Source organism: Loxodonta africana, chromosome 4 (genome assembly GCF_030014295.1).
Source record: "Loxodonta africana isolate mLoxAfr1 chromosome 4, mLoxAfr1.hap2, whole genome shotgun sequence".
Lineage (NCBI taxonomy): Eukaryota > Metazoa > Chordata > Mammalia > Proboscidea > Elephantidae > Loxodonta > Loxodonta africana.
In genome coordinates, this window is record NC_087345.1 from 43,612,903 (window position 1) to 43,639,209 (window position 26,307).

General features: G+C 37.7%; 1 protein-coding gene across 6 annotated transcripts in view; it reads left to right on the forward strand.

The window, feature by feature from the left end:
- POC1B (POC1 centriolar protein B) overlaps positions 1 to 26,307 on the forward strand; it is a 167,495-nt gene that overhangs the window by 63,569 nt on the left and 77,619 nt on the right. For 5 of the 6 annotated variants that reach the window (XM_023559445.2, XM_064283754.1, XM_023559451.2 and 2 more), the window contains one exon: positions 6,681 to 6,761. In XM_023559445.2, coding sequence (XP_023415213.1) covers positions 6,681 to 6,761 — 81 coding nt within the window. Of the gene's footprint in view, positions 1 to 6,680; positions 6,762 to 17,957; positions 24,067 to 26,307 lie in introns of those variants that run through there. The other variant, XM_064283755.1, reaches the window with a different exon arrangement.

The window sequence follows — 26,307 nt, forward strand, 5'->3', positions numbered from 1 at the left end:
AAATAAATGGCAACAATACACATGGACCTCAGCAGATGGAATACCAGGAGTCAAATCAACTACATCTGTGGAAAGAGATGATGGAAAAACTCAATATCATCAGCCAGAACATGGCCAGGGGTCACCTGCAGAACAGAGAGTCAATTGCTCATATGCAAGTTCAAGTAGAAGCTGAAGAAAATTAGAACAAGCCCACCAAAGCCAAAGTACAATCTTGAATATATCCCACCTGGATTTAGAGATCGTCTCAAAAATAGATTTGACACATTGAAAGCTAATGACCAAAGACCAGACAAGTTGTAGAATGACATCGAGGATATCATACATGAAGAAAACAAGAAGTCATTAAAAAGACAGGAAAGAAACAAAAGACCAAAATGGATGTCAGGAGAGACTCTGAAACTTGCTCTTGAATGTAGAGTAGCTAAGGCAACAGGAGGAAAATATGAAGTAAACGAGCTGAACAAAAGATTAAAAGGGTGGCTCCAGAAGACAAACTAAAGTATTATAATGACATATGCAAAGACATGGAGTTAGAAATGCTCAACATTTCTTAAGCTGAAAGAACTGAAGAAAAAATTCAAGCCTTGAGTTGCAGTATTTAGGGATTCTGTGGGCAAAATACTGAACAACACAGGAAGCATCAAAAGAAGATGGAAGGAATACATAGAGTTACTGTACTGAAAAGAATTGATCAACCCTCGATCATTTCAGGAGGTAGAATATGATCAAGAACCAATGGTACTGAAGGAAGAAGTCCAAGCGGCACTGAAGACATCGGAGAAAAACAAGGCTCCAGGAAATAACAGAATAACAATTGACGTGTTTCAACAAACAGATGCAGCCATGGATGTACTCATTGGTCAATACAAGTAATTTGGAAGACAGCTGCCTGCCCAGCCAACTGGAAAAGGTCCCTATTCTGCTCATTCCAAAGAAAAGTGATCAAATAGAATGCAGAGATTAATCAACAATATCATTAGTATCACACACAAGTAAAATTTTGCTGAAGATAATTCAAAAGTTGTCGCAGCAGTACATGAACAGAAAATGCCAGAAGTTCAAGCCAGTTTAAGAAGAGAACATGGAATGAGGGGTTATATCATTTCTGGTGTCAGATGGATCATGGCTGAAAGCAGAGAATACGAGAAAGATGTTTAGCTGTCTTCCATAGACTATGCAAAAGCGTTTGATTGTGTGGATAGTAACAAATTATGGATAACATTGCAAAGAATAGGAATTCCAGAGCACTTAATTGTGCTTATGAGGAATCTGTACATGGATCGGGAGACAGTTGCTTGAACAGAACAAGGGGGATACCGCATGGTTTAAAGTCAGGAAAGGTGTGCGTCAGCGTTGTATCCTCTCATCATACTTATTCAATCTGTATGCTGAGCAAATAATCCAAGAAGCTAAAGTATGTGAAGCAGAACGTGGCATCAACATTGGAGGGAAGACTCATTAACAGCCTGTGATATGCAGATGACACAACCTTGCTGAAAGTGAAGAGGACATGAAGCAATTACTAATGAAGATCAGAAACTGCAGCCTTCAATATGGATTGTACCTAACATGAAGACAACAAAAATCCTCACAACTGGACCAATAAGCAATGTCATGATAAATAGAGAAAAGATTAAAGTTGTCAAAAATTTCATTGTACTTGAATCCACAATCAATGTCCATGGAAGCAGCAGCCAAGAAATCAAATGATGCATCGCATTGGGCTAATCTGCAAAAGACCTCTTTAAAGTGTTAAAAAAAAAAAAAAAAAGGTGTCACTTCTAGTGGGACTGAAGTTTGCCTGACCCAGGCCATGGTATTTTCAGTCACCTCATATGCATGTGAAAGCTGGAAAATGAATGAGGAAGACTGAAGAAGAATTGATGCCTTTGAATTATGGTGTCGGCGAACAATACTGAATATACCATTGTCATGGATTGAATTATGTCCCCCCCAAAATGTGTGCATTAATTTGGCTGGGCCATGATTCCCCCTATCGTGTGACTTTCCTACAAATACATGTTGTAAATCCTCCCTCTATGATGTTACTGAGGGAGCATGGGCAGCGGTTATGTTAGTAAGGCAGGACTCAATCTAAAAGATTAGATTGTCTTGAGGCAATCTCTTGAAATATAAAAGAGAGAAGCAAGCAGAGAGACAGGGGACCTTATACCACCAAGAAAGCAGCACTGGAGCAGAGGTTGTCCTTTGGACCCAGGGTCCCTGCGCCTGAGAAGCTCCTCGTCCAGGGGAAGTTGAGGACAGGGACCTTCCTCCAGAGCCAACAGAGAGAGAGAAAGCCTTCCCCTGTAGCTGACACCCCGAATTTGGACTTTTAGCCTACTTCACTGGGAGAAAATAAACTTCTCTTTGTTAAAGCCATCCACATGTGGTATTTCTGTTAATAGCAGCACTAGATAACTAAGACAACCATGGACTTCCAGAAGAACAAACAAATCTGTCTTGAAGGAAGTATAGCCAGGATGCTCTTTAGAAGCGAGGGTGGCAAGACTTCATCTCACTTACTTTGGGCATGTTATCAGGAGGGACCAGTTGCTGCAAAAGGGCATCATGCTATTTAAAGTAGAGGGTCAGCGAAAAAGAGGAAGATCGTCAACAAGATGGATTGACACAGGGACTGCAACAATGGGCTCAAACATAACAAAGATTCTGCGGATGGCACAGGACCTGGCAGCATTTTGTTCTGTTGTACATATGAGTCAAAACTGACATGATGGCACCTAATGACAACAACAACAATATGCTGGATGAAATCCTTTGGCTTTTTGCAGAAGCCACCCATTTGCCAGCTTTAAGTGCTCCAGCTGCTTGAAGATGGAACATCCTGCAAAGTGTTAGGCTTTGGGTACCACCTGACTAAATATATACTTATTCCTAAATAAACGCAGACAGGGTGATAGGCAGTTGCTTTTAGAATAAACAAGAGAAGGAAGGCCACATGAAAGAGAACATGAGGCATAAAACCCTAGGTTCTTAAACTAGCTGTGTGAAACATACCCTTCCTGTGAGTTTTTGACTGATGTAACTACATACCCTTTGTACTGCTCCTGGCCTAGGCACCCTTTCTTAAAAAAAAGGATGACAACTCCTTTTGTTTGTTTCATGGATGGAAGCCTAAGGTTTAAAACGAGGTGTCTGAACCTGCCCACATTGTGCTGCATCACATCACTAGTTCATGCTGACTTTATCTTCTTCTGACTCTCAGGAGCTGAATTGCACAATCCCATGTCTCAGACAAAGCCAAGCCTTCCTCCTTGAATATGCGAGTGTGAGACTCGTTTTCTGCATTGCCCTCTTCTTTTGCATATTTCCATTGGAAAAAAATAGTCATTCTTAGAGACTGTGATTGTTCTCGCTGACAGCAAGGCATCAGAATAGTTATTATAGAATATTGAGTTGCAGGAGAATTGCAGAATAGTTTAGAAAGGAATTATGGTTTGTGAATTAAAAAAATTTATTAATAAACTGTTTTCTGACTTTTTTTGCTTTATAGTAGCCATTTGAGATTACCTTAATTTATAAGTTGTTTGTGAAATTCTATATAATAGTCAGTAGGAAGGAAATTTTTCTTATACAAATATCAAATATTTATATAATAATATTTTGTGGGTGGGTTCAAACTACCAACCTTTTGGTTAGCAGCCGAGTGCACTTAACCACTGTGCCACCAAGGCTCCTTCTCATAAGGCATCCCACTCCATTTCATGGGAACTCTATTAAAGGGTTCTTCCCATGTTGGGGAGCCAGACGGTACAGTTAGTATTCCTGGAGGTTAGGCAGTAAATAATTACAAGTGCCACCTCCTTAGCATATTTTTTGTATGGAAAGGACTGTAAAATTTTACTAATAAGAATGTCTTGCTCCACTTACTATATGTAGCAACAACTCGTAACACAGTATAGTAAAATACTGTTGGGTACAGAGTTTTCCAGCCTTAGTTCAGGGATTTTTCTGTGAGAGGTGCTGACTATTTCCATATGATTTTGATTTCTTGGGCAGTTCCAAATTCAGGCGGTGAAACCAAATTACATTTTCATGGGTAAGCCATTTCATGTCTACACTAGGTGGCAGTAGATAAAAGAGAATAAAATATCAACAAACAAGGTCGAAAGGAAGGTGAGTCACCCTCTGGTTTCTTCACAGCAGCTCCAGACCCAGCTAGAGCTAACCCTCTCTGGAGCAACCAGAAAGACCTAAAAGTATCGTTGGCTAGCCAAGCTGGCAGTCCGCTTACTCTCACCCTGACATGCTTGTCCCTTTACTTTAACCTGATGATTACTGGGTACGTACATCTTCCCCTCTAACACAGTGCGCTGGATAATTATAAAATGATCTTACTACTTCTAAAAGTACAGCTACAACCATCAAACATGATAAGTGTTTTTAAAATCATTCCACCCTTTTTATCACCAGCCTCCTGGACTATCGCCGCGTGGCCTCACTGTTACCCCTTGTGTATTTCTGAGACTCTGCATGTCTCTGTCAGATGACTTTTTGAAACGTTTTAGCCTGCAGCTTTTCTATACCTTCCCAAATTCCTTCATCCTTCACAATTTGACTTATGCCAGCCTCTCTGATTGTCTTTTACTGTTGCAAAAGTATCATGTCAGCTTCTGCCTGTGCTCTGGAATGCTCTTTAACTCACCTCAGTCTCTTTGTTTTTATTTTTTAAACTTTTTTTTTTAAGGCGCCATCTTAAAGCCCTATTTTCTCCATAGGTAGCCTTTCTCACTATCTAAATGCTTAATCAACAGTTTCTTCTTTGAGGTTCTTCAGTACCCTTAATTGCTGCTACCATTCATTTGATACAAAGCTCTGCTCTCTTTTTTCCCGTTTATTTCATTATAATTATTTTGTTTGTTTGAGAGACAAATTGTAAGTATGATAGCCATAAGTGTCATTTATTTCTTTGAATCCATAATGTTTAGTAAATATTTGGTGGTGGTGCTGGTGTGATTTTGGTTAAGTTCTGGTCTTTTTGAGTTCTGAGATAACTTTCCTCAGAAGTGGTCAACACTGTGTTAATCATTCCCTTTGATTTTCTTTATAATTTTTCTACATAGGCTAGAATCTGTAATTCAGATATTGTTTACTTTTGAATGGTTTTGACCTTTATATAAATGGAATCATACTGAATATATTTTTCTACAACTTCCTTTTTCATTTAAAATTAAAATCCTGAGATTTTTTTATCTTGCACATACGTGTATTCATTCGATTGTCACTGCTATATATAGCATATAGTGAATTTACACAATACTAATTCCCATAATCTATGTATCTATTCTACTGTTGATAGTCATTTGGGGTATTTCCAGTTCTGGTTTTGGGTTTTTTTGGCATTACAAACAAGGGTGCTATAAATAATATTAACATCACTGAGCTTTCTAGTTTTTGCAATCTAATAGGTGTTAACTGGTGTTTTCCTTTTTCCTGTTAGCAACGTTTCTGAACATCTTTTCATATGCTGGTTAGCTTTTAGGGTTTCTCTTTCACAACTTTTTTTTTTCCTTGGGGTCGCTGTCCTTTTTAAATATATTTTAGATATTTCTCCTTTTCCAGCTTTAGACATCATAATATCTCCTCCTGTTCCATTATCTGATTATTAACTTTGTGACATCCATTGTTAACAGAACTCCTTAATTTTAGTATAATAAGAGGCACCTTTTTTTTTTTTTTAATGCCTTATGGTTTTACTTTCGAAGTTTTTGTTTAAGACGTCCTTTTCAACTCTGGGCTCCAAAGATATTCTTCTGCATTTTCTTCTATTAACTTTATAGTTTTAACATAACATTTAGTTTTCTCATTTGTCTGCTATCCACCTCTGCATGTAGTATTAGGAATAGATCCATATAGTGAATCAGTTTTATCAACTTCTAGTCACCCTTCCTGTATTGATGAATGGCACCATTTTAATCTTATATGTATTTTCTCTATATACAGGGCTCTGTTTCTGAGCTGTTTATGGTATAGCTTTCTATTTATTGAGGCCTTCTTTAATATATTCACGTGAGCTTTATTATTTTCTCCTTCAAGGCCTTATATGTCTTTGTGTATTTATTCTGGTGTATTTCAATTTTTTGTGGTATTGTAAATAGTGTCATTTTAAAAATTACATTTTCTAACTCTGTGCTGAAGTGCAGAAATGCAATTGATTTTGTGTATCGATTTTGTATCTAGCAATCTTGTTAAACTCTTAATCATTTAAATCTAATGATTTAACAATAGATTCTTTTACGATTTCTCCATAGATAATCATGTTATATATGAATGACAATTTTATTTCTTCCTTTCCAATTTTTACACTGTAACACCTTTTATTTCCTTTTTTTTTGTCTTAATGAACTGGCTAGGATTTTTTCTCTGCATCTTTTCAGGTTGGTCGTTTTATTTTTAAAATCTATAGGTGAATCACATTGATTTTCTAATATGAAAGCAAACTTTTATTTGTATGATAAACTCAATTTGTGGTAATCTTTTCGTATACGTTGATAGATTTGGGAGGCTAATATTTTGGTTAAAATTTTTATATCCATACCAACATATTTTAATTACAGAACACATTATGAAATACTCTTACTTTTCTACAAATACTATACAGTTTCTTCTGGTATAAAAATCTAATATTAACTTTTTTTTTTTACACTAATGTACAGATTAATCCAAAGCTAGAGGTAATCGATTTGCAGACTTCTAATCCCCCGGTTGTGGACGTTCTTTCTTTTGATTCTACCACAGTAAGTTTGCTTTGATATTTATATAGTATTTAATTATTTGGCACAATCCATTTTCCTTGAAAGGTATGTGGCGAAAGGGATAAAATATGGGTTAAATAGCCTAACATTTTAGCATAGAAAGAACCTTGTAAACAAAAACATATTTACAGTGTATCTAAATAGCCACAGGGGGTGCTGTACCAGGTGCCAAAAAAACCCTTTACCTTTAAGACCCTGAAGCTTGGTCTAATCCATACTAGCTCATCTCCTGTTAAGGTGCCACCCAGGTGACATTCCACTTGAAGTCACAGAACAGATTTTCTGTTTTGCTTATTGCCTTCCAAAGGTGTTAAACTTATTTGTAGTTTGTGCAAAACTAGTCATAAGAACAGATGGGAGGAATGGACTGGGCCTTGACGACATTGCTGGGATGGTGTCAGTTTAGTTCAATGTTTTGGGTAAATTGTTAATGTGTGGTAAAATAAAAACCAAAACAACACAAAACCCTGACCTTATGACATTACATACTCTTTAGTTACCAGAAAAAAACTCTAATTACTAAAGGGTCCTTTCAGTGTCGATCCCACAGCAGAGAGGATTCTTAAATCTGTCATAAGAAGTTGCGGTGACAGGAAATAAGCTGGAGGGCAACCAAGCAGGTTACTGTCAAAGCCAGTCCAGGAATCGTTGGACAACTAGAACCTCAAGGTGGTCTGTGGTCTTCTCTCTTAAAGTGTTTATTTTTATAAAATGACACTGCCAGCATTCTGCATTAATAACTTACTAATTAGAAATTAACTAGACCATCTAATTCTTGCCACAGTGCCAGCTTACAGTAGGTGTTGAATATATTATGTTGAATTGAATGACTCAAAAGGCATGCTGTTGAAACTGATAATTAAGCTTAGTTGGTTTTCCATCCTACAGTGAGAAAAACCAAACATACCAAACTCTGCTGTCGAGTCAATTCCAATTCATAGTGACTCTATAGGATAAAATAAAACTGCCTCATAGGGTGTTTCAAGGAGCACTTGGTGGATATGAACTGCTCACATTTTGATTAGCAGTTGAACACTTTAACCACTGTGCCACCAAGGCTCCAACAATGAGAGGGGAACAAAAAAATAGGTGGTATATGGGATGTTCCACCTCCTTGTGAAGTAGCCTGTAGACTAAAATTGGGTTTTCTTGGCCTAGGACATACCAGAGTTACAAAAAATCTTTGGTCCATCCTTTGAGACTCACTTTGCCAGTTCTCTTCAAGCTTTGCGAAGCCTCATGACCTGAGGAATCCAGATAGTCTATACAGACAGTATGATATGGAAGTGGGCATAAATGCCCTTTAGCAAGTGACAACAGGGTGTCTGTCCCTAATGGTAATCCAGAGGTGCCAAAGTCAACTTGTCTATGTTGTGGGACCCTAACTCAGGGAATGTGGTGTGTGAGCTTTTTAAGGGACAGATCTGTGCACATACATGGCAAGTTTATAGTTGTGCTGTAAAACAGGATAAGATAAAAGAGTACAGTTATCCACATAGGGAATGATATTAAATTGAATCATATGAAATTGCTGTTTTATAGGCAAAAATGGTCTAATTTCAGTAATTTCATATGGTTCAACCCAATATATAAGCATTAAAAGGAAGAGTCCACTGTTACTTCAAGTTGTATGTTTAATGCTCCATAAAAATAAAGCAAGCGAACAAACAAAAAATTAACAACAAAACAAAAGCTTCTTTGCTATAAAAACTGGCTTGGAATTAGGCTAATGGAGTCCCATATAGATAAATTCTTTTTATAATTTGGAAAATAGCTGCACAACCCCTGCAAAGCATAACCACTCCTAATAGTCTCTGAAGAGGTAGATGCTTATGAAACATTCAGATTTTTATAAAGAGTATCTGTAAAGGACTTTCCTTTGAATTTTCAGTGTATACACCTTTCTTTTAGTTTACTGACAGATGACAGGTTAGGAAACTAAAGTGAAATCACTTCTGTTTGCCTGCCTTCCTGTGAGTGGCACATGATTCTTAATCTCTCGTTTCCTCTATATATCAGCTGCTTTTCTTTTGCTTCTGCACAACAAATTATACATAATTGTGAGGGAAATTTGTTCTGCTCTGGCATAAAGCACAATTGCTTTGAATATTTTTGATGTCCACTGTGTATCAATTTGTCATACTGTGGTGGCTTACATGTTGCTATGAAACTGGAAGCTTTGCACTGGTGTTTCAAATACCAGCAGGGTCACCTTTGGTGGACAGGTTTCAACTGAGTTTCAGACTAAGACAGACTAGGAAGAAGGACCTGGCAGTCTACTTCTGAAAAAGTTGGCCAGTGAAAATCTTATACAGTGCTGGAAGAGGAGCCTCTCAGGTTGGAAGGCACACAAAATATGACTGAGGAAGAGCTGCCTCCTCAAAACAGAGCCAGCCTTAATGATGTGAATGGAGTCAAGCTTTTGGAACCTTCATTTGCTGATATGGCATGACTCAAAATGAGAATAAAGAGCTTCAAACATCCATTAATATAATGTACGAAATATGAATCTAGGAAAATTGGAAATCTTCAAATATGAAATAGAATGCATAAACTTTGATATCCTAGGCATTAGTGAGTTGAAATGGACTGGTATTGGCCATTTTGAATCAGACGATCTTATGGCCTACTATGCCGGGAATAATAAATGGAAACAGAAATGGCATGGAGTTCATAGTGAAAAAAAAAAAATTTTTTTTCAAGATTTATCTTGAAGTACTATGTTATCAGTGATAGGATAATATCAATATGCCTAAAAGGAAGACCAGTTAATAGGATTATTATTCAAATTTACGCACTAACTGCAAAAGCCAAAGATGAAGAAATTGAAGATTTTTACCAACTTCAGCAGTCTGAAATTGATCAAACATGCAATCAAGATGCATTGGTAATTACTGGTGATTGGACTGCAAAAATTTGAAATGAAGACAAAGGTATAGTAGTTGGAAAATACGACCTTGGTGGTAGAAATGACGCTAGAGATTGCAGGATAGAATTGTGCAAGACTAACGACTTCTTCATTGCAAATACCTTTTTTCAACAACATAAATGGTGACAGTACACATGGACATTGCCAGATGGAATACACAAGAATCAAATTGACTACATCTGTGGAAAGAGAGGGTGGGAAAGCTCAATATCATCAGTCAGAGCAAGGCCAGGGACTGACTGTGGAACAGACCATCAATTCCCCATATGCAAGTTCAAGTTGAAGTTGAAGAAAATTAGAACAAGTCCACTAGAGCCAAAGTACGACCTTGAGTATATCCTACTTGAATTTAGAGACCACCTCAGGAATAGTTTTGATACTTTGAACACTAATGACTGAAGATCAGATGAGTTGTAGAATGACGTCAAAGACATCATACATGAAGAAAGCAAGAGGTCTTTAAAAAGACAGGAAAGAAAAAAAAGACCAATATGGGTGTCAGAAGAGACTCTGAAACTTGGTCTTGAATGTAGATTGGCTAAAGCAAAAGGAAGAAATGATGGCATTAAAGAGCTGAACAGAAGATTTCGAAAGGCAGCTCGAGAAGACAAAGTATTATAATGAAAGGTGCAAAGACCTGGAGATGGAAAACCAAAAGGGAAGAACACACTCAGCATTTCTCAAGCTGAAAGAATTGAAGAAAAAATTCAAGCCTCGAGTTGCAATACTGAAGGATTCTATGGGGAAAATATTAAACAACACAGGAAGCATCAAAAGAAGGCAAAAGAAATACAAAGTCACGGTAGGTTTACGTTCAACCTGTTCACGAGGTAGAATATGATCGAGAACCGATGATGCTGAAGGATGAGGTCTAAGCTGCACTGAAGGCATAGACGAGAAACAAGGCTTCAGGAAATGATGGAATACCAATTGAGATGTTTCAACAAATGGATGAAGTGCTGGAATTGCTCACTGATCTATGCCAAGAAATTTGGAAGACAGCTACCTGGCCAACCGACTGGAAGAGATCCATATTTGTACCCATCCCAAAGAAAGGTGATCCAACAGAATGTGGAAATTATCAACCAATATCATTAATATCACGCACAAGTAAAATTATGCCGAAGATCATTCAAAAACAGTAACATCAACAGGGAACTGCCAGAAATTCAAGCTGGATTCAGAGAGGACTTGGAACAAGGGATATCATTGCTGATATCTGATTGATCCTGGTTGAAAGTAGAGAATACCAGAAAGATGTTTACCTGTGTTCTATCGACTATGCAAAGGCATTTTACTGTGTGTATCATAACAAATTATGCATAACATTATGAAGAATGGAAATTCCAGAACACTTAATTTTACTCATAGGAAACTGTACTTAGACCAAGAGACCGTGGTTCAGACAGAACAAGGGGATACTGTGTGGTTTAAAATCAGGAGCAGTGTGCATCGGGGTTGTATCCTTTCACCATACCTATTCAATCTGTATGCTGAGCAAATAATCCAAGAAGCTGGACTATATGAAGAAGAATGGGGAATCTGCAATATGCAGATGACACAACCTTGCTTGCTGAAAGTGAAGAGGACTTGAAGCACACTTACTGATAAAGATCAAAGACCACAGCCTTCAGTATGCATTACACCTCAACATAAAACAAAAATTCTCATAACTGGACCAACAAGCAACATCATGATAAACGGAGAAAAGATTGAGGTTGTCAAGGATTTCATTTTACTTGGATCCACAATCAACACCCATGGAAGCAGCAGTCAAGAAATCAAACACCCCATTACATTGGGAAAATCTGCTGTACAAAAAAGTCTTTAAAGTGTTTAAAAAAAAAAAAGATGTTACTGTAAGTACCGAGGTGTGCTTGATCCAAGGCATCATGTTTTCAGTCGCCTCTTATGCATGTGAAAGCTGGAGAATGAATAAGGAAGACTGAAGAACTAATGCCTTTTAATTGTGGTGCTGCCAAAGACTATTGACTATGCCGTGGACTACTAGAAGAATGAACAAATCCGTCTTGGAAGAAGTACAGCCAGAATGCTCCTTAGAAGCAAGGATGGTGAGACTTCATCTCACATACATTGGACACGTTATCAAGAGAGGCCAGTCCCTGGAGAAGTACATCATGCCTAGTAAAGTAGAGGGTCAGCAAAAAAGAGGAACACCCTCTACAAGATGAATCTTAGTTGTCCAGTTCTGTTGTAACAGAAATATTACAAGTGAATGGTTTTAACAAACAGGAATTTATTGTTTCACAGTTTAGGAGGCTAGAAGTCCAAATTCTCAGTGTGCCAGCTCTCAGGGAAGGCATTCTGTCTCTATCAGTTCAGGAGGAAGGTCCTTGTCATTAGTCTTCCCCAGCTCTAGGAGTTTCTCAGCACAGGGAACCCAGATCCAGAGGACACGTTATTCTCCTGGCTCTTGTTTCTTGGTGGTAGGAGGTCTCCCTGTCTCTCTGCTTGCTTCTCTGTTTTATATCTCAAAAGAGATTGGTTCAAGACACAATCCAGTCTTGTTGATTAAGTCCTGCCTCATTGATATGACTGCCGCTAATACCATATCATCAACATCATAGAGATAAGATTTACAACACACAGGAAAATCACATCAGATGACAAAATGATGGACAGTCACACAATACTGGGAATCATGACCTAGCTAAATTGATACACATATTTTGGGGGGACACAATTCAGTCCATGGTAAGGTGGATTGACACAGTGGCTGCAACAATGGGCTCAAACATAGCAAAGATTATGAGGATGGAGCAGGACCAGGCAGTGTTTCATTCTGTTGTATATAGGGTCACTATGAGTTGGAATCGACTCAATGGCACCTAACGACATTTTTAATATGAACTTGCATGTGATTATAATTTAAATACCCAGAGAAATACTGAAAGGTAAAAAACAAACCAAAAAACAATGTTTAAAGGTAGTTTGCATGTTTATTATTGTGGTTACTGTCCCTTTTGTGGGTTTCTTTGGTTGGTTTTATACACTGGAAGAAAGTTTCCTTAGAAATTTATTCCATCAAGATGAAACGTAAAGATGATTATTCTTCAAATACCTTAATTTGTCAAATTTCTTAGTAGGGTAAAAGCAGTTTCATTATATTGTAAGAAGTAGTTACTTTCCCCTCCTGTTTTGACTTGATTTCATATCATGTGAAGGATGATTTGTAGCCTAAAAGGTACTGGTACCTTATTTATGCTCTGATATGTTCCTATTACCCAGTACCCAGTGTTCCTACAGAGAAGAAATTATGGCATGTAGTGTAACAGTTGATGTCTGTGTGCCTTGTACTTGTGTCACTAATGCCAGGCAGGAAATATGATAGAATATGTGGGGATTAAAGTAAGCTCTTACCAATTTGCATTTTTAAAGCTTTGCTGTAAAAAGTTTCTGTAAATTGAAGTACTGACTCTTTTATAGACATAGATTAAAAATGTTGATTTCAAATTCCTGAATTGTTATTCTGGCTACATTGTCACTTTTTATTACTGAAATCTAAAGATTATTTAGTTCGTTTCTATTTAATTATTTTAATATTTTCATTAATTTCATTAACACTAGACTAAGATTTTGTCATCAGTTTTGTACTAGAACATTTAGCATTAGTATTGACATACAGTGTGGCTACTTGGAATGTTCCAGACCCTATCTCCCCCGACCTTCCAAAAGGCAAGCAAGATAGAAATTTCTATTCTGTATCCTAATATAAAGTATTTCTTTTTTTTTTTTTTAAATACTAACTAATTAAAATTTGCTTTAAAATACTCTAGGAATATATATATATATAATTATTTTAGGTAAACTTTGTTTCTGTGTTTTGGTTTATTAACTTTATTATTATCTGCCCTACAAACAAAAAAAATGAAATTAATATTCTTGCTAGTATTCCCCTGATTGTCAAAAAACACTAGACTCTTTAGAGGACTAAAACCTTTTCTCATTTTCATTCTGGTAACCATTAAGGCTATGAACGAAATGTATATGTCTTTCCTTAGAATTAGGGGTAATGTTTCAGGTCAAATCAATTCCTTACAATAAACTGAGAGTTTTATGTTATAGAAAAAAATCAAGCATCTACAGTCTTTTGTGTCCCTATCAGTGAAAATATTTAATGATGTACTACATGAAGGCATTATGTGAGATGCCGAGGGTATTGCCAAGATGCTTGCCTGTCCCCAAGAAACTTACAACCTAGCCAGAAGAAAATAATAGTATAAGAAATAAATGGCAGTCTCAATTTACATGAAGTATACATGATTGCCAAATGAAAGGCTGTTAATGGGAGGATTCTGAAGAGATCATTATGGGCTGGAGGACTTCTCCAGAAGATAACTTTTGAGCAGTTCTTGAGATAGGTAGGGCTTTGAATGGGGTGTTCCAGGTGGAGAAAGCAAGAATAAGTAGATGCCTCAGAAGTAACTGAAAATACTTAATTACTGTAATGAAAGTGCGTCAGTTAAGTTTCAGGTCCTTAACTTGCTGTCTTAGTTATCTGGTGCTGCTGTAACAGAAATCCTACAAGTGGGTGGCTTTAACAAAGTGAAATTTATTCCCTCACAGTCCAGTAGGCTAGAAGTCCAAATTCAGGGCATCATCTCCAGAGGAAGGCTTTCTCTTGCTGTGTGTCAGCTCTGAAGGGAAGGTCCTTGTCATCAGTCTTCTCCTGGACTAGCAGCTCCTCAGCACAGGAATCTTGGGTCCAAAGGACACACTCTGCTTTCTTGGTAGTATGAGGTTCCTTTTTTTGTCTGTTCAGTTCTCTCTTGTATCTCAAAAGAGATTGGCTCAAGACACAACCCAATCTTGTAGATTGAGTCCTGCCTTATGAATATAACTGCCGCTAATCCCATCTCATCAACATCATAGAGACAGGGTTTACAACACATGGGGAGTTACATCAGATGATAAAATGGTGGACAATCACACATTACTGGGAATCATGGCCCAGCCAAGTTAGCAGATATTTGGGGGGACACAATTCAATCCATGACAGTTGCCTAACTCAGCAGATAGCAGATATGGTAGAATCCAGGGAGGGTACCTACTCCCACTAACACGTTTCTCAATAAATATTTATTGAGCAACTCTTCTGTGCCACTCACTTTTCTTGGCTTTAGGAAGAGTCAGCAAAATGAAAATACCTGCCCCAGAGAAACCTACATTCTTATATTCTAGTAGGGGAGACAAGCAATATAGACAAAAAAAAAGTAAACTATATAATATAGCCTGTTGCCACTGAGTTGATTCTGACTCATAGCAACCCCATAGCACAGAGTACAACTGCTCCAAGGATGAAATCTTTACGGAAGCAGACTGCCCCATCTTTCTCCTCAGGAGCAGCTGGTGGGTTCAAGCTGCCGACCTTTTGGTTAGCAGCCCAGTGCTTTTAACTACAGTACCACCAGGGCTCCTTTATATAATATAATGGACAGAAAAAAAATGCAAAGATAAAAAAACACTGAAGGTAAATAGGAAGAGGAGTGTGATTTTAAATAGGATGGCCAGGACAAGAGTCATGTGAAAGGTGGCATTTGAGTAAAGAACTGAAGGAATGAAGGGGACAAGTCATGTGAATATTTGGGAAGGGCACCCCAGATGAGAAGCCAGGATAGAAGTTCGAATGGTAAGTGACAAAGACACATGAGAAGTTTACTTCAGAGGAGGGACATGACTCTGCCTGGGAGTGAGACTAATTAGGAAGCTAATTAAATAATTAGACAGGAGGCAATAGTGTCTTGACCCAGAGTGATAGAAGAGATGGTGGTGATAAGTGATAGGATTCTGACTCTATTTTGAAGACAGAGCCAAAAGGATTTCCTGACAGATTGGATGTCAGCTGTGGGATTCCCTGCCTCCTTCCCCCAGGGACAGTAAGGTGTAGCCCTGAGTAATCTCAGTGTAGTTTAGGTTATCTCCTGGCCCTGCATCGTTTTGGCAGAGGGGTTGCTGAGAAAAAAAGAACTGTGTTTTTTCTATCTTCTGTTCTAGAATCAGGAAAGTGCTCAGCTGAAAGTGCTCAGTGCAAGAGACACTGCTATTTCCTTGACTTTGGGAAGTGCAGTGGTAACATACAGTCTCCCTTCTAGATGTCATTTAGATTTGCATCTTTTAGCAAGGTGCACTGGTTTCTCTTTTGGAAAGATTTCACCTCGGCCTATTTTTAGGAGGAAAAAAGTTACACCCTCCCATGGAGATTGTCATACAGTGTCTGCTACCTGAAAAATATTAATGTATTGACAAAATAGGTGGACATACAAAGAGTAAACTTGCAGATACAGAGAGAATATTTCCGCGAATGTTGTGGCAACAGTTCATCCTGGTTACTAGACAACATTGCGTAACTAGTTCAGAGTTATTCCAGTTCCTGACTGCTTATGTAAGCAGAGATTTGGAAAGACTGACTTGAAAGAACTCAGTGTATGCAAAACCAAATGTCTCAAAAACTAAAAGTTGTAACCTTGAAAGTGTAAAATGGCGATATGTAATTTATTTTCCCCAGATTCCCACTTGCTTTTCTAGGAAAATGGATAATCCTATTGCACAACCTCCTGTTCTCTCTGCTTTTCTGTATGCTAATGTTTCTGGATTTGCAGATTAATGTCCTCTAAATTTGGGAGTATAGGTGGGTTCTTTTTTACCTTTGCAACAGTTTATAAAGTGGGATTTGATTTATAAGTTCACCAAAAAAACCTTTGCTGTCGAGGTGATTCCAACTCCTAGCAACCCTATAGGACAGAGAAGAACTGCCCCATAGGGTTTCCAAGGCTATAATCTTTTCAGAAGCAGATAGCCACATTTTCTCCCTCAGAGCGGCTAGTGGGTTTGAACCACGAACCTTTTGGTTAGCAGCTGAGTCCTTTCACCAGTGCGCCACCAGGGCTCCTTTATAAGTTTAGTGGATGTGATTTCTGGAACTAGATGTTTCTTTGTAACATTGTGACCACTTACTAAGCTATAGGACACACACATTTATGATATCTTTAGGCACTGGTTCAGTGGGCATGCATCATCTTTCTGCTGCCCCTGTTTTAAGGAATTGAAAGGAAATGAACATAGGCATTTGTAGAATCCAGGTCTCTGAACTCAATAGCTGGTGCCTTAAAAAATTTATCTTCCTTTTCTTAAGAGACTTTTAGTCTTCATTTCAAATGATAGTATATGTGTCAAGTGTGATACAGTAATTTTTTTATCTAGCAACTTGAAAAGTTAACTGCATAGAGCTCTTAAGGGGAGGAAAATAGGAATTCTCCTTATGAGGTATGAGAAGTAACTTTAAAACATTCCCCTTTAAAATTTTAAGAAGTGAAGTAATTAAAGGCACCTAAAAATGATATACATGATAATTAATAGAAATAACAAAATTACAACCTTTTCACAGATCTCTTACCATTTAGAAATAAAAAATGCAAGATTTATATTTTTTTCAAATACAAACTGTTTTAGAGAGAAAATATTAGAGATGGAAAAGAAACTATTTCCACATTAATTGAATGCTTGCTTTTGAAGTAGTACATCATGACCCATATGTTATAAAAATTCACTAACAGTTGTGAATGTGATGGCTGACCTTTTTAAAAAACGTGTCTCAGGGATTGTTTAAAAAAACAAAACTAAACTAAAACTTTTTAGCCTATAGAGGGAGCATGCTTTTTTTTTTTAGAGATCTGAAAATCTGCAAAATTTACTAGGATAGTATCAAAAGAAATTGATAATATGGGCCAAAGCATTTCTCTTTTTCCTCCAAATGAAGTTTACATTTTAATAAAAGTCACAATAATCACTAAGTCCCAAGTATTTGCTTTAGATATATTGAAAAATTTACTCGTTTGAGCTTCATTCCCCTTAAGTTTCAAGGTCATAGGGAAAGAAAACTTATGTTAATTGAATGCTTCCTTTTACCAAAAATTATATACAAATTAGCTAAATTTTTAAAATAAAAAACCTGGTTAAATAATACTATATGCAATGAAACTGGTCCTTATACCTGTTAATAAAAATAATTTAGTACTTAAACTTTTCTATATAGAAAATTTTAATAAAAAATACTCTTCTAAAGGGTTTTATAAAACTTCATACTTGAGAGCCCAACAGAGTAAATACTTTTTCGTATTTCCTTTATAAAATTAGCACATTTTGGGGGGCTGGAGATGTTGAAGTTCTAGGTATTTTTCTAACTTCCTGAGATACTGTATTTCTACACCATGACCTCCTGACTGCTGCAGTAAGATGGACTGTCCCCGGCCTGGGAATCCAAACCGCATCCACAGTTCCCACAGCTGAGGCTGAGGCATGCAGAAAATGCCGACAGCTCTCAGCCCACACATCCAGTAACAACTGGTTCCTTCCTCTTCCTGTGGAAGAGCAACATCCTCTGAGATGAGAAGACATGCACCCTGAAGAATGCAAGAGCAGCAGTGAGCTCTTCACACCGGAAATTACTACCATGGCACTCTGAAGAGGGCTTGTCTCCCGGACTGTCAGCCCATAATGCGCTTCCTGCTGACCTAGAGGATGGTTTACTATGGAGCTAAATGCCATTTGTGGGTCTGTTGAAGTCTTCACGGAAAACAGTGAACTTAGTTTTCAGCTGTTCCATATGTCTATACCCAGTTGATTTCACTTATCTGGTGCTGCCTGAAAAGTTTTGCTCCTTTATTTAGCCACTGAATAGTTAATTACTTGGTGGATGTGGTCAGCAAGTTGGCTAAAGTAAATTTTTTTAGTCAGTTTTTTGTGCTTTTTGAGGTCAAGCTGTGTCAAATATTTTAGGGCTTAAGAGAGTTTAAAAACCTCAGAGTCTGAGTGAACTGGCTATTAAGATTCAGTGCTGGTTCTTACTTTTCTGTGTCTTTCAGTTTCTTTAATTTTACTGTCTGAGCTGGTCAGGCAGCAGTAAAAGATATCATACTGTGTGCACAGCCATACATCGTCAAGCATAAATAAAGCCTTGTTGCTTTAAATCAACCAACCAAGCCCTGTCATGGAAATTTCAAACTGACTTGAATTGACTTTTACAGTTGAAGAATGTTTTAGTATAGTTTGATCTTTTATGTTTGCTAATTCCTACAGTATTTATTTTGTTTTTCTCTTGCTTGGGATAATCATGGCCACTACAAACCTTAGCTTTCATATCATATGTATTTTTTTTAAATTGCTTTATGAATCACTGCAGAATTTTCGTAGGTTTCAGTGCTATAGTGGCAAAATTCTTTTACTTTTTGTGTATTTGGATTATTTTACCCGAGCACATGAGAGTTATTTATTGTTTGTTTTAAGTTGAAGGGGAGATGGAGAAGGAATGCCAGGCATTTCCTCTTCCTTTTCAGAATGTCTTTTTAATGAACATTCCTCTTCCTCCTTGTGAACAAACCATCCCAGCTCAGCAAGGGGCCCCTGAGTGTCTAGTTTCTAATAACTTCAACCTCTTTTCTTTGTTCTCCCAGCCCTAGGAACGGAGTTGCTTCATGCAGTTACTATCTGTTGTTAGTTCAGTGATCCCTTTTTTAGCCTTCCCAAACTTCCAACCGTGTTTAAACAAGTCCCTATATTAAATTGTCTCTGTCAAAATAACTGTTGTGGTTTCTGTTTTTGAGTGGGCCTTGAATGATACATAGCAGATCATTCTGAAGAAGTAGTAAGATATACACATGAAGATTTCTCTTCAGGGTGTTTATTACAGCATTATTTACAACAGCGAAATTTAAAAAACAGAAACAAACCAAATGTCCCTTAACAGAATATTGGTTAAATAAAAGTATACTATATACAGGGAAGAGATCCATGTTTATGTCTGTTCCAAAGAAAGGTGATCCAGCCAAATGAGGAAATTATCAGACACTATCTTTTTTTTTTATCATTAATATAACATGCAAGTAAAATTTTGCAAAAGATCATTCAAAAGTGGCTGCAGCAGTATATTGACTGGGAACTGCCAGAAATTCAGGCCGGATTCAGAAGAGGGTGTGGAACCAGGGATATCATTGCTGATGTTAGATGGATTTTGGCTGAAAGCAGAGAATACCAGAAAGATGTTTACCCATGTTTTATTGACTATGCAAAGGCATTCGACTGTGTGGATCATAACAAATTATGGATAATGTTGTAGAGAATTGGAATTCCAGAACAGGTAACTGCGCTCAAAGGAACCTGTGCATAGATCAAGAGGCAGTCATTCAAACAGACCAAGGGGTTACTCCGTGGTTTAAAGTCAGGAAAGGTGTGCATCAGGGTTGTATCCTTTCACCATACCTGTTCAGTCTGTATGCTGAGCGTATAATCTGAGAAGCTGAACTATATGAAGAAGAACTGGGTATCAGGATTGGTGGAAGACTCATTAACAACCTGTGTTATGCAGATGGCACAACCTTGCTTGCTGAAAGTGAATAGGACTTGAAGCACTTACTGATGAAGATCAAAGACTGCAGCCTTCAGTATGGATTATACCTCAACATAAAGAAAACAAAACCCCTCATGACCAATAAGCAACATCATGATAAATGGAGAAAAGATTGAAATTGTCAAGGATTTCATTTTACTTGAATCCACAATCAGCATCTATGGAAGCAGCAGTCAAGAAAGCAAAAGACACATCGCATTGAGCAAATCTGCTGCAAAAGACCTCTTTAAAGTGTTGAAAAACAAAGATGTCACCTTGTAGACTAAGGTGCGCCTGACCCAAGCTGTGCTATTTTCAGTCTCATCATATGCATTCGAAAGCTGGACAATGAATAAGGAAGAGCGAAGAAGAATTGTCACCTTTGAATTATGGTGTTGGCAAAAAATATTGAATATACCACGGACTGCCAAAAGAACGAACAAATCTGCCTTGGAAGAAGCACTACCAGAATGCTCCTTAGAGGCAAGGATGGCGAGACTGCGTCTTACATACTTTGGACGTGTTGTCAGGAGAGATCAGTCCCTGGAGAAGGACATCCTGCTTGGAAACGTACAGGGTCAACGAAAAAGAGGAAGACCCTCAATGAAATGGATTGACATATTGACTTCAACAATGGACTCAAGCATAACAATGATTGTGGGCATGGTGCAGGACTGGGCAGTGTTTTGTTCTGTTGTACATGGGGTCACTATGAGTGGGAACTGACTCCACGGCACCTAACAACAGTAACAACTATACGTGGATGAATATTATGTTGTCATTCCATGTTTAATGACAAATGCACTGGGTGTGATCTTGGATTTGATCTTAGATCCATGGGAAAATTACTATAAAAGACATTATTAGGACAATCAGGAAAAATTGAATATAGACTGAATATTAGATAATAATATCAATGTTAAATTTCCTGATTTTGACAGTTGTACTGTGGTTATGTAAGAGAATGACCCTGTTCTTAGAAAATGCCCACTGAAGTAATTGAGGCAAAGGAACATGGTGTCTGCAGCTTCTCTCAAAGGATCAGAAAAATAAAGTTGACACAGATAAATAGATAGGTACAGAATGATATACCAAAGGTGGCAGAATGCTAACAATTGATGAATCTAGATGAAGGGTATATAAGAGTCCTTTTTTATTATTCTTCCAGCTTTTCTGTAAGTTTGAAGTTATTTCAAAATTAAAAAACAAAAATTGTATATCCCTATGTCATGTTCATGTTTATGACAGGGAAATATTCCATATATCAAGTGAAAAAAATTATATAACAATGGTATGATTCCAGTTTTGTAAAGAAAAAACTGTATTTATCTATTAACAGAATTCTTTCTCAGTGTCTTGCAAATAGCATTGGAATTTGCCCAAGGTCATCTAGCCAGTAAGTAAGAAAGCTGAGTTTTGAATCCTGTCTGGAGCTTTGGAGTACGTGCTTTTTAACTACTGGGTAGTGTGAATGTATATGTTTTTAAAGTAATAACTTCCCTAATTATAGAAGGAATGTATAGTAAAAAACAAAAACTAGATAACACATACACACCCTTCATAAAATACAAAAGCTGAACTATTACCAAAAACCATTGTTAACATTTTGAAGTATAGTCAAATAGGTTAGAGTTTTTAGAACTCAGAGAACCTTGAAGGTGGGGTGAACCCTGCCCTGCAGCCTCCAGAGCTTGTAGGACAGACTCCACAGGGCTGGACTCAGACCTTGAAGAGGGGCACTGGTCAGCTGGTACTAGTATCTCCAGGAGGGTTAAGAGCTGTTGCTGGAAAAGGCTGACAGGAACCCATGCAAGCAGAAAGGAGCAAGTTCCTTTTTACTTCCTATGGCCTTCTGGTCTCCTTCCAGTGTGTCTTATTGGCAGAGCCTACCAGCAAGAGAAAACAATAGTTTGCAGAGCCCCAGTCTCAGCATCACAAAGCCAATTTAGAAAGGTGTGTTTGAAAGGGAGAGACACATTCTATAAGAGGAATTACTGAATTCAAGGATAAGAACGTATAAAAAAAACTTAAGGCAAATTTCATTCCAGAAGTTTTAATACAGATTTGTGTTCCCACTAGTACCATATGACAGTTCTTGTTTCCTGCACTTCTGCACGTACTAAGTATTATATTTATTTAATTTTTGAAAAGTCTTTCTAGTTTAATAAGCAAAAAATATTACCAGGTTCATTTGCATTTTAGTGACTTGTGACATATTTTCATGATTATTGTTCATTTGTATTTCTGAGACTTGCCTACTCATAAGCTTTGTCCATTTTCCCTATTGTTATGTTCATTTTAACATTTAAATCTTAAATCTCAGATAAGTTAATTATAGCTATGAGGTACAGATTTATAATAAAGTATTCTCAACGTGTATTATTTCTTTCCTTACTCATTTGTATTACCTTCATTAAACATTAAGTTCTTACGTACTCTGAATGTTTGGAGGCTTTCTCTTCATCTTATTGACCTGTTGTCTGTTCTTGATCCATTATTACACTTTTAATTATTGTAGCTTTAGAGTATTTTTTTAATAATTTTTATTGTGCTTTAAGAGAAAGTTTACAGATCAAGTCAGTCTCTCACACAAAAACCCATATACACCTTGCTACACACTCCCAATTACTCTCCCCCAATGAGACAGCCTGCTCTCTCCCTCCACTCTCTGTTTTCGTGTCCTTTTCGCCAGCTTCTAACCCCCTCCACCCTCTCATCTCCCCTCCAGGCAGGAGATGCCAACATAGTCTTAAGTGTCCACCTGATCCAAGAAGCTCATTCCTCACCAGCATCCCTTTCCAACTCATTGTCTAGTCCAATCCATGTCTGAAGAGTTGGCTTCGGGAATGGTTCCTGTCCTGGGCCAACAGAAGGTCTGGGGGCCATGACCACCGGGGTCCTTCCAGTCTCAGACCATTAAGTCTGGTCTTATGAGAATTTGGGGTCTGGATCCCACTGCTCTCCTGCTCCCTTAGGGGTTCTCTGTTGTGTTCCCTGTCAGGGCAGTCATCGGTTGTAGCCAGGCACCATCTAGTTCTTCTGGTCTCAGGATGATGTAGTCGCTGGTTCATGTGGCCCTTTCTGTCTCTTGGACTCATAATTACCTTGTGACCTTGGTGTTCTTCATTCTCCTTTGATCCAGGTGGGTTGAGAACAATTGATGCATCTTAGATGGCTGCTTGCTAGCGTGTAAGACCCCCGACGCCACTCTTCCAAGTGGGATGCAGAATGTTTTGTTAACAGATTTTATTACGCCAATTGACTTAGATGTCCCCTGAAACCATGGTCCCCAGACCCCTACCCCTGCTACGCTGGCCTTCGAAGCATTCTAGAGTATTTTTTAAAAATAGAGTGTACATCTTGTTCTTTCAGAAGTTTCTTAGATACTCTGAAATGTTATTTATCCATATGAGCTTTAGAATTTAAAGTTCCCCAAAAAAGTCCTATTTAAGTATTAACTGGGATTACATTAAATTTATAAAGTAATTTAGGAGAATTGCCAACTTTTCCGTCTTGAGTTTTCTCATCTGGGAATGCGATATAATAGACAAGTATTTTAAAGTTTCCCTAAATCAGACTGAAGAGCATTTTTGCTACATGCCTATGGTTGCTGTAAAAGTGGCCACCATTTTTCATGTATTACTAAGGATTTTACCTCCTTAATAAATAAACATGTACATGGATTTTTTTTTCATTCTACAAATTAACCTTAAAAGATTAGGTGTCTTCTCCAAGGTCACATAGCTGGGAAGTGATAGAAGCAAGCTAGTGATGGGGTTCGATTAACTTCAGAGTCCAAACTCAGAACCCATGTACGTACTTTGTTCCCAATAGTTAAGTCACCCAGACCACAACCTCTGCCACTCTGAATCCTGGTTTTAGCTTCCTTGTTGCCCATATGACTTAACCTTAGTAATGTTTATAGAGGTATAGTGGGCAGAGAGACTTGATCAGTATCCCTGGTTGGGGTGGGGCGGGGGGCGGGGATACAAATGAGTATTAAGAACCTTCATTTTGGGAGCAGGTGGGGAAAAAGGCCTTAGAGTCAGTGCTTGTAACTGGCTGTGAAGACTACTTTGAGATTTTATACACTGTCTGCTTCTACTTGCCAAGTCCTTAAATCCTCGGCATGTATCAGACTTTAGTGAGCACAGATCCTTTACTTAGTATTAGAAAGCTCATCAAAAAGAATTGCATTTTAGGCATACTTGTCTCTTACTGATTATCCAGAAGGTGTACCATATGGCTTGATTGTCGTATGTTGTTCAAGCCTAATTGTGTGGATATAGCTTCCTGGCATGAATAATTATTCAACCTATCAATATCTTTAAATCTCATAACAATTGAATGGCTTTACCTCCCTTGGCAGGGCTCTGTTGTTACTTTTCTTTTATTGCTACCCCTAGACTCCCACCCTCACCCCACCACTAACTTTCATTTTTTATTTGTTCATTATTTTTTAAGAAAAACAGGAATTGGTTGGGGGGCGTGATTCTTTGGTGATGTTATTGCTGTTAGCTCTGGTGTGTGCAGGTATTATTTCCTAGGACATTTAGGAACTAGGACATTTCTTCTGTTTGAAGCTTCAGGTTCAGTATAAAATGAATTTGTGCCCTACTTTGTCCATTCTATAAGGTTGACATTATATAAAACGATTTTATTTTAAATGACATCTAGCATCAGGCAAGCTACCATGCTGAGTAAATGTTATTCTAAATTCAGAAGTGTGCATGTTGGGCAGTTACTTAGTTTAAATAGAACTGGAAATACACTATCACATAAAGTAAAGACTGTCTCGTGCTTTGGAGAATTATTTGAAAAATTGAAGAATTTGACTAAAAAAATGTACTTTCCTAGATGTGCACTTTTAGAAAATGCTGTATTCTTTTTGCACAATTCAGTACATTCAGTAAAATTACTGGGGAAAAATCAAGATGCTAACACCACTTCATCATCGGAATTGACTCGACAGCACTGGGTTTGGTTTGGTTTGGTAACACCACTTAAGCAATTATTTTGTTCATTTCTTTAGAAATAATTTATATAAGTAAGTGTTCTGTGAACTATAAACGCTATAAACCAATGGCTGTTTTACATTTTGTGCACTATGTGTCAGAGAGTCCTTCCCTCCTTCCCCTCGCCCCCAAGAAAAACAGTCTTTGTCTGATGCCCAGTTAAATGATACGGGAAATTTTAAGCAAATGAGATTAATGAAGAAAATATGCCACTGTTTTCCAACCGACTACACTGATATGTTTACTAAATAGCTAACATTGAGAAAAAATTTTTGAAATTTCAAGATAAACTACACCTCCCTTTAAATGTATTTAAAACTTGTTAAGAGAATAGTTTTCTGAGATATTATATTAATAACCTTTTAAAAAAGCATTACATTCTATTCCTGCTACTAAGTACTCTTGACTATTTTTATGTGTTTATTAGTCAAGGGAAATGATAGTCACAGAGTTTATATCCCAAACTCTGACTATATTTGTGAATATGTTTTGTTTGTTTTTAGTTTTCACTTTGGCGCTCTTTCCAGGCAGCTCTCTTGGCATCGATGGCATCGCTTCTGCCTGTCGTGTAGGTTTTGCAATTAGGCCCTTCCATTGTACTCTCTCACCACAACTTATTTCATGCAGTATTCCTGTTGTTTTATCCAGCCATTAACTTAAATAATTTTTTCTTCATATTTTAGTCAAAATTGTTTTCCCAAATATAAAAAAAAGTAAATTTTGTGAGAATCTAGACAATAATTTTTGAATGGAAAAAAAATCAGAACGTATTAAAAACTTGTGCTTTTTCTCCTGCCTACCCCCTCTGACCCCATTCCTCACAGAAGGGTGGGATATTTCCACCTGACCGCAATAACCAGGATTTGTATGTTTTCCTCTGCTTCTTATATACCTGACACAAGAAAATCTGGAGTAGTGGTAGACTATACATGGAAACTATGGCCAGCCAGCTGTGTTAGAGTAGAAAGGCCAATACACGTGGAATGAATTATTCTTCTAGCCATAGCTCTCCAGACCCCAAATGAGTGAGTCTTGGCAGGGATAGAAAATCTCTGGGAATGCTAACTAAAGATGAGCTGGATTTCTGCTGGAGCTGAAGTCAGGGTGGTGAGCCTTGTAATGTTAGCATTGCGAAAGAAGGATAATGACTCGGCCTGAGTCAGGGGCTGCTGGCTCGGTGGA